This window comes from Pongo pygmaeus, chromosome 11, assembly GCF_028885625.2.
Source record: "Pongo pygmaeus isolate AG05252 chromosome 11, NHGRI_mPonPyg2-v2.0_pri, whole genome shotgun sequence".
NCBI classification, from domain to species: domain Eukaryota; kingdom Metazoa; phylum Chordata; class Mammalia; order Primates; family Hominidae; genus Pongo; species Pongo pygmaeus.
The window spans coordinates 111,777,840-111,793,235 of NC_072384.2; the positions used below are offsets into that span (position 1 = coordinate 111,777,840).

Sequence of the window (15,396 nt, forward strand, 5' to 3'; positions counted from 1 at the left end):
ATGACCAAGGCATTTCCTTGGCTAAATGTTCAAAAATCCTTCAACTGTTAGTGACAATAGGATTATATATCATTTGAAGAGAGACCTACTAAAACATGCATCATTCGAGTTTATTCCCTTGATGGAAATAATAGAAAGCTGTACTCTAAATAGATGAAGACCAAAAAATAAAAACTGGTGCCAATAAATGACAAAGTGCTGGAAATATTAATTAATATTGTATTTCACTTGGTACAATGTAAACACTATTATTTAGAAATTGAGCCTATTTTCCAAAAAAAAAAATAAATAAAACCAATTGGATATTGATTAGAGTAATATTATAGTAACTTCTGTGAAGTGATAAGGGCCTGAAATAGATTCAAGACAACAGAAACAGAAGATAGGAATTTGAAAGCTGTTTATCAGGAAGGCTGAGGAAAAAAAAAAAGTTTTTAAATTGAATAATTAAATGAGGAGCAAGAGATTTCAAAATCATGTTTCAAGCCATCATAACATCAACAGAAAAAAAAGAAAATTGGAAGAAAGTCCATCTCACCTCCTGATAAAAGTTCTCAAGCATGTGCAATATAGAAATATTACAAAAAGTAGAAATTAAAAAGTAACTTAACACATTTCTTCACCTTTGTTTGTGGTGGGGGGTTTTGTTTGTTTGGTTTTGCCTTTCTTCTGATCCATTTCAGATCTGTTCATCTGCTCCACCAAAATGATTTCTATTCCAAGCTAGATAATCAGCCTCCGCAAAGATACATCTAAAATGACTTTTTATAACCTCTTAAACTGATTTAGCTTCGTCTTTTTCCTATAATTCCTGGCATGTCTCTCTCAGAATATTATCTCCTCAACTAGAATATTAACTCTTTGATGGTAGGACCTCTGTCTTCCAACTTTGTACTCTCATTGCCCAACACAGTACCTAGCCTATAATAAACATTCAATATATTAATTCATTTACTCTTTCATTATAAGAAATTGAACAATTTGGCCAGGCATGGTGGCTCACGTCTGTAATCCTAGCACTTTGGGAGGCTGAGAGGGGTGGATGACGAGGTCAGGAGATCCAGACCATCCTGCCAACATGGTGAAACCCTGTCTCTACTAAAAATACAAAAATTAGCCGAGTGTGGTGGCGTGTGCCTGTAATCCCAGCTACTCAGGAGGCTGAGGCAGGAGAATCGCTTGAACCTGGGAAGTGGAGATTGCAATGAGCCAAGATCGCATCATGGCACTCCAGCCTGGCAACAGAGTGAGACTCTGTCTCAAAAAAGAAAAAGAATAAAAAATAAATTGAACAATTTAAAAGATTTCTACTTAGGCCTGGTGCTGTGGCTCATGCTTGTAATCCTAGTGGTTTGGGAGGCCAAGGAGGGAGGATTGCTTGAGGCCAGGAGTTTGAGACCATCTTGGACAACACAGTGAGACCACGTCTTCACACACAAAATTTTTTTTTAATTACCCAGGCATGGTGGCACACAACTATAGTCTTAGCTATTCAGGAGGCTGAGGCAGAAGGATCACTTGAGCCCAGGAGGTCAAGACTGCAGTGAACCATGATTGTGCCACTGCACTCTAGCCTGGGGACAGAGGGAGACCCTGTCCTTAAAAAAAAAAAAAAAAAAAGAAAGAAAGAAAGAAAAACACATTGATACAAAAAATAAAAAAAACCCAAAACAAACAAACAAAAGCCTTAGTCATATGGAGGATCTTAAGAAGAAGAGCCCCTTCTTTTGTCTTAATAAAAACAAACAAAAACCCTCAAGCATCTTGTCAAAGATACCATCACGTCAAGCCAATATCCTGAGACTACAATCATTTATCATCAAGTAGCAGCTGTTGTTAGAAGTGATGTTGATCCTTGGTAAATTGCAACCACAGTAACCTTGTCATATCATCACAAAATTCTCCCACTATATCATTTAGCTATGAGATACTTCCTTAACTTGTGTCCATAGGGTTTTCTCTTCTATGTTCAATCACATAAGGAAAAAAGTTATGCATAGAGGAGATGCAGGATTTTTTGCTCCTTAGCTCAGCTAATCTGGGTTCTTGTTTGATGACCAGGAAGAATTAGGCATGCGGATACACTGAAGGGTGAGGAAGGTGGACTGTATTAAGTGAAAAAGAAAGCTCTCAGCAAAGAGAGGGGGTCCTGCAAGCAGGTTTCCACCTCCCTCAAATTGAATACTACCACCACCACACGTGAGATAAAGAGGCCAGGCTCCTCCCCTGTATAAGGCGCAAATTTCTGGTGGTTCCACCCCATTCCCCCAGTGCACGTGGGCCTCCAGTCCACTGCGGGCATGCCCGGGCAGGCACCCCATGCAGTCTTCCTTATCTGCACAAAATATCCGGTGTGAACACTTGTGGGGGCGAGTTGGAGACTCTCTGGGTACCCTTCCCTATCTGCCTAGGCCTTTGTCTGCCTCCTACCTCTATCAGAAGTAGGCCAAAATGTTTTTGATCATTTTCTAATGAAATATTTCTTAGAAGAAAATACAACATGACCAGCCACTGTGGCTCACGCCTATAATCCCAACACTTTGGGAGGCTGAGGTGGGTGAATCACTTGAGGTCAGGAATTCGAGACCAGCCTGGCCAACAGGTGAAACCCCATCTCTACTAAAAACACAAAAATTAGCCAGCATGGTGGTGCATGCCTTTGGGAGGCTAAGGCAGGAGAATTGCTTGAACCTGGGAAGCGGAGGTTGCAGTGAGCTGAGATTGTGCCACTGCACTCCAGCCTGGGCAACAGAGCCAAGACACAGTCTCAAAAAAAAAAAAAAAAGAAAAGAAAAGAAAAAAAGAAAGAAAATACAATGTTAATGCATGAGATATAATCAGGCAATTTTAAAACATAACTGAGGTTAAAGCATCATCGATTTGGTTCCAGAATGTGAGATTTCTGACTTTCAATTTAATTTTTTCATCCAGATTACCATAAAGTGAATGAAAAGTTTTAGGGTCCTTCAGTAGCAAGATGTTTAATAGTAACTTGAAATGAGAAGTCTCCCTCCTCCATCCCCTCTGTTAGCTTAGAAATATGGCCTTTGTGTGGGACAACTGAAATCCAGACTCAATTTCTAGCTCTTTTTCTTATCATTTGTAAGTTACCTAAACTGTCCATAGCTCAATTATTTTTTTTAAACTCTTAAAATTGGACTGGCAGTAGTACCTACCTCCTAGGGCTTTGTGAAATAAAAGTGAGATAGTTAATTTAAATCACTTAGCATAGTACTTGGGTTATAGTGAGCATTCAATAAGTTTTAGCTGATATTATTGTTACGATTTTTATTATTTCAGAAAGGGACAGGATTTTGATTTATTGAACTACTAAGACAAATCCCATTGAAACTTGCATTTTCAAATGTCATTATTGAGAATGACATCATTGTGTCAGAATTATCATTTTGCTCAAACTTCTACTGGTTTATGCATCATAAGGAAACATATAGCAAAATATAATAAATCTTATAGGAGAGACCAAAGATTTGCTTGCATTTCTTTCTTTTTATGCAGGAGTTGGGGCTGAATTTATAAAAATCTCATGGTTAATTACAGTGTGTGTGGTAACCTTATAAAAATATCTATATTAAAGTTACGAAATCTAATCTGAGAGCAAAGTGATACAGTATAAAATAAAGTATATAGAATCATATTTTTAGCAGTCAGTCAAGATACTCAACTTACATTCGATGATTTAGAAATTGATCAAATTTTTGAGATACCAAACTTCTTTAATTTTCTTCATTCTTCACTTCTGCTTACATTTTATTTTTCAGTTTATTTATATACCTATTCTGGGTGAAAGCGTGTAAGAAGAAGAGGAAAATGCAAATCTATTTAATAGAGTTACTTCTTAGCAGATAGAAAATAAGTGAAAAAAAGTTTAGATTGTGATGATAAATCCATTGCGGTTTACTCACTTCACTAATGTGGAGTAGCTACAGTTTCTCTGTCTTCCACTGGCTGAGATAATTAAGAGTTAGCTGATAGGTTTTGACAGAGGTAGAGCATTTAATCTTAAAACTATTTCTTACAAATGACTGGATGGGCTCGCAATTGAAACTATGTCTTCCTCTACAAAAATACGTGGAAGCTTTTACGTTAAATTAAATTTTCTAATATCATTAAAGCTAAAATATCTTCAGCCACATCAGTTTATTCACTATTTTTATTCATTGCTATTTCATTTAATATACAATTTGTTATATAAAAAAAATATAATTCTAGGTAACTCAAAAGACCAAACTTAGCCATTGTAACAAAAAAAAAAAAAAAGAAAAAGGAAAAAAAACCTATGGAGAATTTTTAAATTATGCTGAACATGTAATCGAAAATATTAGGCAGCATGTGTTGAAATATCTAGAGAAAAGAAGGCCACAATGGAAACTAAATCCAATAGACTGAATATACAAAGGGACATGGCCTGACCATATGTAAAAATAGAAACAAATTGGGAAGCAAACCTCCTTATCTACAATAAACAGCCCAGCAAACCAGCCTTTTGTAAATCAGATTTGCAGGAAGTCAGATTGCTATCTCTAGTAACAACCCAGGAAGCTAAACAATTACTTGTATAACAATCAACTCCAAATGACCAGAATTGATTAATAACTGGCAGCTTTCCTAATTTTTGTCCTTGCTTCCAACTTCGGACCAACAGAAAAAAGTCAAACATGCACCTCTAACCAATGGCTGCTAGTTATCCTGCTTATAGCTTCCCCAGGCCAACAGTCTCTAATGAGGGCATAGATGAAGCCTTCCCTTTTTTTTTCCCCCTCCTATACAGCTTTCCCACTCCTCTGCGGGCCTTTAAGTCTCTGCCAAAATGTAACTGATGGAGCTGACTTTCTTGGTATAGCAGTCTCTGAATAAATACTCTTTGCTTTTTTCATTTGGTTAATATTCATTTATTTCCACACTATTGGAGCATCTATTCCAGGTCCATTAATAGGCATCTATTCCAGGTCCATTAATAGGTAATGTGCATGCATATACTAAAAAGCTAATCTTCATAATATTCTGTGAGAAAATTTTTAAATCCCCATTTTACAGATATAGAGCACCATTTGCAGAAGTTAAATAGCTTCTCATTTTCTCCTGTTTTTATATCACGCTAGAGTAATAGCTTTTGGTGTATTATTGCTTAAAAAGATTTGAGGCCAGTCATGGTGGCTCACACTTGTAATCTCAGCACTTTGGGAAGCCAAGGTGGGTGGATTGCTTGAGCTCTGGAGTTCATGAGTAGCCTTGGCAACATAAGGAAACCCTGTCTCTACAAAAAAATATAAAAAATTAGCTGGGCAGGGTGGCATGCACCTGTGGTGCTACTCTGGAGGCAGAGATGGGAGGATCTCCTGAGCTTGGCATGGGGAGGTTGCAGTGAGCCAAGATTGCGCTACTGCACTCCAGCCTGGGTGACAGAGTGAGACCCTGTCTCAAAAAAAAAAAAAAAGAAAAACTTTAAGGTAATATTAAAAGTATATCTAACAATAGTAACAGCAGCTGTAAATTAGGTGTTTTCTAGCATGACTTAAATTTGTATTCATCAACTTTCTGGACAAACATAAACATTGTATTTTGAATTGATTCATTGCTTTAAAGTTGTAATTTATCAAAATATATGTGGAATTAAAAAAATCAAAAGCACTATAAAAAAATTACTTCTGTCTTTATTTGATATTAGAACACATCAGCAGAAATAATTTGCTGGCCAAGCAGTAACTGCATCAACAAGCTTTTCATAGATAGTGGGTAGAGCACCTTATAAGAAAGTGTGATTATTTGTGATATATGATATTGACAAGGAAAAAGGTAAAAATGAAAATGGTAAAAATGAAAAATGAAATTGGTGATTCTAAAAGTAGAGTAATAAAATTTGTTTACCTGGCATTATAAATACTCTGGAATTTTTTAAAGTTAATTGCCTAACACTCATATAAGATAGGCAATATTGCGTTTAGAAAAGGAGGAAACAAAGTCATAGAGATATTCAGAACATTACCTTAATTAGTGCGCAGTGGAGCCTATATTTTCAAAATGCATTTTTTTTTTTTTTGGTTTCAAAGTCTATCACATATACTTAAGAAACATTTGATCAAAATTCACTTGTAAGATGTTCCCTTAGCATGTTATTTAGCCACCAAACTTAAAGTGGAAGTAATTTGTTTTATAATTTAGCCATGTAGGAAAGAAAGGAGGAACATGGCATTTGTACATATTAGAAATTTCTGTAAAAAAGTTATGTAAAGCCAGACTGAAAACTATTAGGACAATATAGATGACAAATAAAGCTTTTTAAATGCCTGAACATAAAATGATATTTAAGCACAATTTCTTTTCCAAGGACTGAAAAAGTAAAAAGAAATCTACAGGTAACATTGTTTTATAATGTAGAATAACAAAAGATGGCTAAAGGTCAAATAAGTCCTCACGTGATTTACACTTTGTCTCAATAATTCCATCTAGTTAGCTCAAATCTTTATTAAGAATTTCTTGCACTGAGAATTATAAATTAAAATGGACAAAAAGCTGAAATGTAGGAATTCTTAAGAAAAAGATTTATAGCATTACAAGCTAAGAAAGAAAAATTATTTTTTTTTGAAATTTCACTGTTGTAACCAGAAATAATGAATTTGTCACTTAAAATTATAAATACAAGGGTATATAATTTGATCATTTTGCAAAGTGTACAGAGAGCCTCCTTTATACACCTTAACTGCTTTCTTCCCTCTCACAAGCAAAAGACTGATTATTCATTACCTATCCATTGATCTAATTTTTAAAACTTTTAGTTATCTACCCCCCATTGGGCATGTGATAAAGTTTTCAGTTTGTACTATAAAATATTTTTTAATAGAAAAGAAAAAATAATTGAGGTCTCCATCTTTGTCTCTTTCCATATCAGATCTTCTAAGTGGAGGTAGATGAGTAAAAGGTGTAGAACAGATTTGAGATGCATTTTATAAGAAAACCACCTGGGGAATTTCCCAAACAAGACAAGTCCCACACTCTAATCACATCATGGAAATCTAATCACATCATGGAAATAACATGCTTCAGTAACTTTGAAGCAAAACTACAGTGTAGTAGGCAGATATCTAGCTTACATTATTCCTCTCTTCCACTGACTAGCTGTGTGACACCAGTCATATCACCTGACTTCTCTGTGGCAAGTTTCTTCATTTGAAAGAAGGGGATGATAATAATAGAACCTCATGAAGTTGGTTTAAGGATTAAGGAGGTTAACATATATGTGTTGAATAGTAAACACCAGGGGAATATTAATTATTACTATCAATATGAAATAAAGCTAATTATGTTAGATAATGAGCAGCAAGTTGAAAATGTTCTTATGGCTATGGTCAAGAGCAATCGGATGCTGTTGGTTCTACTAGCTATGATAATGTTCTTAGATAAAGAAGAAGATTAAGAGAAAAGAATTATCTTCTAGAAAAAATTAAGCATCATGTTTATATCTTATCAATGGAAGAAATTGATTACAGACACAAATTTACTACTTCTTCTTGCTCCGTACTGGTCAGTGAATACTGGATTACAGCACTTATATGCAGTCCCTCTATCTGTACGATTCTTTCATTAAGGTGGTCACTTCTTGAAAGCAGAAGTTGTGTCAAAATTCTTTGAGTCTTAAGTATATACTAATGCTTCACATACAGTGGTACTCAATATATGTTGAATGAATGAGGAATGAATTTATAAAAATAAACAAATGCATGGATTTGACAGCTTTCAAAGAAAGAATGGAATTCATATAGAGTAGGTTTAACATTTAAAATGAAATGTATTTTCAGAAACTTCTTTCAAAACTTAAATCTACTTCTTAGAAATGAAAATCTACTTCTTAGCAGCCTTTTCGATATTTTCTGTGTTTCTACTTCAACTTGACAGAAAATATTTAATTTTTCTTAAATAAGTGAAAGATTTATACTTGTATTACTTCTTGACTAATACATCATAATATCTTTTTAAGAAAGAAAAGTAGAAAGCCTACTTGGTAGGAATTTTCATTTATTTATATACACATAATGGTTTTATTAGTTGGAATTGTTTTTTAAAGTTAAGATTTGTTTTAAATAAATTAAGATGAGGAAAATGTTTTTCTTCTGAAATCTTGAAGGTATTTCAGAGTACACGTTCTATTGTCCATGCTTGTCTTCCAAAATTAACTATATATGGCAAGATTGGCACATCTTCTGTGGGTAATCTAGGCATCACATTGATTTGAGCTATATAATTATTTTGAAATGTTAGGGCTTATGAACTATTACATGATTTTATATCTCAGAAATAATATGATACGTGTTTATAATTCTTTCTTACCCTATTTGAGTCAATTCTTGCTCTGGAAGTATAGATGGGAGGTGGGATGTTGAAAGCCTGAGGGACCAAGTACTCCTCAGCATCCATCATATCTTCCAAATCCTCTTCATCCAAGAGATTCTGAAAGAACTTGCTGTCATTTGGACTGGGAAGCTTCATACGATCATCACCCTAAAAGATTGCCCATCAGACACAAATATGATTCTTTCTTATCTTAAATATGTGGTCTCTGCAATACATTTATGTAATATCGTAACAAATGGTTGAAAAATTCAAACACACATTTAAAAAAAACGAGTCTTTAGCACAACCACCGGCCATTAAGAAACCTATAACATACTTAGAAATGATAGGGCCAGGTAAACAAACTTTATACAAGGAGAATATGATAAATACCATTAGAGAATAATAAAGCAAAATCAAAAGATATTTTTAGGGAGGTAAAATCAATTTCAGGTCTGAAAATAATTGTTCATTGCCCAGATAGTGTATGGGTTGCAACTTTAAGAATAAACAATAAAAGGTGATCAATTTATCAATGTTTATTTTATTTGGTTGGTTTGATGCTGTAGGATTATCAGGACCATAGGGTCTATACTTTATTCTACAGCATACGGGCTACATTATCAAAGTAGTGGCATTCAAAACTCACAGTGCAAGTGGCAAATAGAGTAAAGGAGTACGAGAAAGACACCAAAACCTTTGTTATGCTCTTCCTCACCTCGTCTATTTCTTAAATATTTTTCCTATATTTTTAAAGTTACATAATTTTTGGAAACAATTTCAGTTTATGAAAACTAATTTTGGGGAAAAAATAAATGGAAATAAGTATCTTCAAAAACCTAGCTTTTATCTTTATGTCAGACTGTCGATATGAAAATAAAGGCTACCTTGCTTTACTGAGGAAATATAATTCACTCTAGTCCAAGGCCCATTTGTTTAGAGTTTAGGTGAAAATAATCATAGAGAAATATATTATTATTTTTTAATTATCCAGTCTATTTTTCTAGTGTTAAATATAAAATATTTATTTGGCTGGTTGGTTGATTAAAATGTGCATCAATTCATTTGAATTGAGTTATTGCATGGATACTGCTTATCTCTCCAAATAAAACAAAACATATTTTAAAATATTTTTGGGGAAATTAAATATCAATATACTGAAACTTTTGATTTACTGTCTTCAAGCATGGGCAAGATTAAAACAAAAATCTGCCTTCCTTTTGTTCTGAAAAAAGGAAATTATGCTAATGAACATGACTTACACATAATGTTAATAAAATCAAGGTGCTAAAATAAGTGTCTGAGGATTAAGACCTTTTAATGTATAGGTATAATCATAATTATCTGTTCAGTAGCAGAGCCACTTGAATACTAACAGAAGGAGCAAAAAGGTGGATCTGACGTGAAATAAAAAGCTCGTTTCCATAAGTCATTTCACATGATAATCTGCTTAATTAATCAACATGTTAGTGGTCATTTCCACAGTTCCAAAGTCCTGATACTACTCGTTTTGCAGTGAGTTTGCCACTGGCCTAGTCTTAAAGGCATAGGTCAAATGTACTCACCTGAATAACTAGGTATCTTTGAGGGTCTCGAGCCATCCTTGAAAACTCAGCAGCCAGTTCCTTAAATTTAGGTCTACTGTCAGCATCAATCATCCAACCTGGAAATTTACACAGTGAAATTGTCACTATATTCGTAACTATAAAGGAGTTGAAATTTAAATTTTGTGAAAATATGAGCAAAAGTTTGAAAAATGTTATTTTAATCATAATGATCTGAAAAAGAAAGCTAGTGAAAGAAACGACTCAATTGGTAAGGCTTTATCAGTCTCTGTTGATATTCATAACTAAATGTAATGTACTGTAAAACAAGATAAATTTTTTCTCTGATGCGTATAAATGTGACTACAATATGTTATTATTTTGTATTAGGAGTGACATAGGAGAAAAGATTTGGTTACAATGCTTACACTGGCACAAAGGGGAAAAGAGGAATTAAAAGCAACTTTCTTGTGCTACGTTTGTCCTGGTGGACAAAAACAAAACAAAACAAAAAAAGACAAAACTAATGCAAAGTCATTGGCAATGCCTGTTCAGCAATAGACATTAGCTTATCTTAGTACTAGATTGTCTAGCATAAAAATACTATCAGCAATTTTCAAGGTATGTATTCTTATTTACCTGGGAGTCTAGATAAAGCAGATCTTATCTTTACAGGCTCTGTTTGTATGACAGAGATGAGATGACAAGAATAAAAGTACCAAGCTTTCCTTGATTTTCTTGCCAAATTGTCCTCCTCTTAGGTATTAAAACCCCGAAAGAAAGGTAAAATTCTCTATTATGGAAAGCGTTTTCTTGGTTTTACATAATTTCATCACAGCTAAATTCTGACGAGTTTAAATCATTTCCTATGCTAGTTATAGGATTACATTATATAAGATATGCATGTTTTTATAACCTTTCTTCCATAGATGTCTACCAAACAATATTTAATAGAATAAGGCTGTAAAGCTTGTTCCTTCCTTTTCCAGGAGTTCAGTTTTTATTCCTATTCTGGGAATTTTTTGGGTGTCATTTTATGTATCATTAATGTCATCTGCTTTTTTTTCTCCCCAAACAAAGCTCAAATGCTCTGTATTCTATATGCATTCATTTGAAAAAATGCTTGCTAATGCCAAGATGCTAATGAGAAAACAGGTGTTTCTGAAACTATTGAAGCCAAAAAAGGTTAACCACAGTTGAGGTATCGGTTTCTCTCCAACTAAATATTGAGTAAATAGAACTATGCTTAGTGAAAAGGGCAGGCTGACCTGAACTGCAAAGAACATTTTTTATTTCCTCCCTCACTGTCAGAAAGTATCACACATGTCATGAATATAAATCTGAGTAGACCTGGGTCCAAAGTCTCTTATTAATAAGATGCTTATTCACCTTCACAAGTTTGTTTCTTTGCTAACCCCGTGTAAATCAGAAGGGGAAAACCTTAGATTATACAAGAGAGATTGCTACATGTTAATCTCACTTAAATTAAGCCAGAAACTCCAGAGACTTCCTCAATTCTATTTAAATTAAGGGCCTGTGCTTCAAAAACACATTTATAATACACATGGGTCTGGGGCAGAGGAAGAAAAAGGAAAAGTAAAGGTTTGATGTAAACAAATGATCAAATTGAAAAAAGTAAACATTTATAATCTTTTTAGCTCACTATAGATTCATTTCTTCCCACTTCCCACCTTGTCCTGCTAATTTGCTCTTGACTAAAACCAGTAGACCTATTTCTATTAAATTGACTTTTAAAACTATCAGTTTCAAGCTTTTTTCCTTCATGTTTAGATCATTTATGTAGCCTTTTATTTTCCCATAAAGGTCACTAATGTTATTACTAACATTCATGTCAGTAATGTTAGCAATAACATTATTGTGACTAATTACCTCTCTTTACGACAGGCAATTTGACTGTCATGGAGATTATGAGAATAAAAGAGTCATAATTTTGACTTCATAGCATGGAAGAGTATTACTTTATGTTAATAATAGTCACAACAAAGAGGCGTTCATATGCTCCCTTCATAATTGTTTTTGAACTGTCGTGTTTTTCAATACAGAGAAATGTTGTACAGATTGAGTAATCTGTGCTATTACTTTACTAAGAATGATGATGGTGATAACATTATTTTGCAGTCTTACATTTGACCATGACCATGTAAACGTCAATAGTGCAGATGGGAGGCTGAGGCAAACGTTCTCCTTTCTCTAATAAATCAGGGATTTCTCGCGTTGGAATTCCATCATAGGGTTTTCCTCCAAAGGTCATCAGTTCCCATATAGTAACTCCTATAATGGAGAAAAAATTCTTACTTAAGCATATTAACAACATATTTTGAACAAACCAGCAATATACCAGTGGTAAAAGAATACTCCTTATAGGTCAATCCAAACACCAATCAATTTTTAAAAAAAAAAAAGCTCCACAAATTCCTGTATCCATTATGAGAACCCCAATGTCAAAATCTTTGTGGGGGAATTCAATTTTCTTATTATTGTCTTGGAATTTCTAATGGATAGAAGAGACAATTTACAGTGGATGTCAGCATATAGAACCTGTTCCCCATTTCTGCCTATAGGTAACACTAATGTTTGCTGATCCAAGTTATATTTCACTATACCACGTTACAGTCCATGAAACAATTCATCTACTATATATACATATGTATTCAGTACCAATAAATATGATTGCCAGTAAAATAAGATATTGACTAATTTTAAGATTAGCATCTTTGCTATAAAAGGCTTCCAGAATAATTACCTCACGTTACAATAAAGAATTGTGACTCTCTCTAACTTACACAAAGAAAAAAGTTGAATAAAACATGACTACTTTAGCACATATGAGAGCCTGAGAAAGGAATGTTCCATATGTAATATATAGTACATGTGAAGTAGTCATCAACAAAATTGTGAAGGGGATAGAAAGTAGTTTATTCTTTAGGTAATAAAATGGCTTTCTTGAATCACTGGGACATTGGTTTTCTCTGCAAAAGCAAATGCCCTAAATGGTAGCATGCAAACAACCAGTTTTGGTGATAATGGTGGTTCTGATTTCAGCAATAATATATACACTAAATATCTTTTTTGTAATGTAATGATCATATAATTTAAGATAATATTTTCTTAGGGATAAAGATTTTTAAGTTCAGAAATGGCTAGCTGGGCACAATAATATTACAAAGTGAATTTTAATTGATGTATATATACAGTCATCTTTCAGTATAAAATCCATTAATTAGAGCTATGCTTTCTTTCCTACTGCCATCTCTAATGAATTAATTATTTACTCAGGCTGAAGTATTTTTTAGTTTATAATAGTTATCATTGACTGATAACAAAAATACAAAGCTTAAAATATAAAACTATGTGGAATTTAAAATTATTCTTTATAATAGAATATTAACTATTACCTGATTTTTTTGGTTAATATTTACATCTTAGGATTTTAGGTATATTGTTAACATGTACCTAGTGACAATTTAATTGACTGATTGTTATTACATCTTTAATTTTGTATATTAAGGAGTAGCTCCTAAAATCTATCATAAAAATTTTCTATGAGGCAGGCTGCAACAAGTTAAGTGGATGACTGTTCATCTCTAGATAGTCATACTTACAGAATATAATACATATTTTATATTTTAGAATATTTTATATTTTAGACATGGTCTCAATCTGTGGCCGAGAATGGAGTGAAGAGGCATGATCACAGCTCACTGCACCCTCAACTTCCCCAGGCTGACATGATCTTTTCACCTCAGCTTCCTGAGTAGCTGGGACTACAGGCATGAGCCACCATGCCTGGCTGATTTTTGTATTTTTTAGTAGATAAAAGGTTTCAGCATGTTGCCCAGGCTGGTCTCAGACTCCTGGGTTTGAGCCATCTGCCCACGTCAGCCTCCCTAAATGCTAGGATCACAAGCACGAGACACCGTGCAGGGCCTAGAATATATATTTAAGGATAACATGTTATTAACTTAGGTAGGCAATTATATAAGATAGAGCAGATACTCTCACATCTCTATCAGAACTCCCAACATAAGCAAGATGCAAAGCAACTGTAAATCAAAATAATAGAAAATATAATAAACAGCAACATATAAATACAAAAACAAAAGCCAAAATATAAAAAACTCTACTTCTTCTGATAATAATCCAATTATATCCTTGTAAAGGTGATGACAAGATAGGGTTAGAAAAGGATGGTTTCATGCAAAAGAACAATATCAGGAAAGCTAAAACAAAACATCCTCAAATTTTACTTGCAATTCCTTTATCTTAAGATATATATCACAGCCAGTGCTTATTTTGTAAAAATAAAAATGCACCTAGTGAGAATTTTCCATAAAGTTGCACTGTAAACAAGGTTATGCAACGTTCTCTGCCTTTTATGCCTTTTGCAATTAACTATGATATATCACAAAATTTTTTAAATGCCTTATGAATATGGGTTGATGACCTGGGCTGTGTTTCAAAGCAGAGTACTACCTATTTATTTATTTATTTTTGCTGAACAGTTCCTGGGATTTTGCAACTCAACGTGAAGAAAAATGTTACAGCCTGAGTAACAAGATTTTCCCCAAAAGACAAATTTTACTATTAAAAATATGACTGTTCTGCCAAGTTTATATATATCTTGAGCTAATTTAAATTTGCCTTCAGGAGACTGCCACATTTGATTCAGGGAATTGTAAGTAGAAAAACAAAAAAGTATATACATATATAAAATATACTATATGATATATAAATCTGACATATATTCTATAAACCTATCTATATCATGTAATGTATAAATGCTAGTCTACATGCTAATCTGTGTCATATAATATATAAAGTTATCATAGAATACATGCAATAGATGTTTTTCTATACGCTTCTTACAATAGTTTAGCAAGTAAGTTTTGTCAAGCATTTCCACTACATTTGTCTATACCTCAGACACACAACATTTTCTATTTCTAAGCTGGGTGAAATAAACACATGAAGCCTTCATGAAAATTTTACCACCTCCTATGGCATACATATGTAGAAGGAATAACCCACTTGATTGAAATGTCTTAAATACTTTTTTAAAGATAGTTAATTCTTTCCTAGAGAAGAGTTGTAAGTTCTTAATTGATTGAATAGATTATATCTTTTTTTTTCCAACAATGCAAAAAAAGTAAAACATTTTTTTAAGCTTAAGTTTGAGTAAAATAAATTGTACCATGCATTTAAATCTCACCACCACCCTTTTAGTTAAGTGGGCGTTATGCTTTTTATTTGTAAGAAATGCTAATTTTATATGATATATTTAAACTTAGAAACGTATTGACTCCTTCTTGGTAATATCGGACTTAAATTTTAAGTAGCCAGACAGATGCTAAATAGCTCATCTTAACAATTAAGTTAAACACAATAAAATAAATGTTCTAATTATAAATATCACTCTTTTCCAGTTCATATTATTCACTCTGTAACATTTCTGTTACTCCACAAGTAGTTTGTAAATTAAAATTAA

General features: G+C 33.4%; 1 protein-coding gene across 4 annotated transcripts in view; it reads right to left on the bottom strand.

Moving 5' to 3' along the window:
• ERBB4 (erb-b2 receptor tyrosine kinase 4) overlaps nucleotides 1–15,396 on the bottom strand; it is a 1,171,999-nt gene that overhangs the window by 36,008 nt on the left and 1,120,595 nt on the right. For all 4 annotated transcript variants that reach the window (XM_054477568.2, XM_054477569.2, XM_063647921.1 and 1 more), the window contains exons 23-25: nucleotides 12,036–12,182; nucleotides 9,912–10,009; nucleotides 8,344–8,514 (exon numbers count right to left, since the gene is read on the bottom strand). In XM_054477568.2, coding sequence (XP_054333543.1) covers nucleotides 8,344–8,514; nucleotides 9,912–10,009; nucleotides 12,036–12,182 — 416 coding nt within the window. The remainder of the gene's footprint in view (nucleotides 1–8,343; nucleotides 8,515–9,911; nucleotides 10,010–12,035; nucleotides 12,183–15,396) is intronic.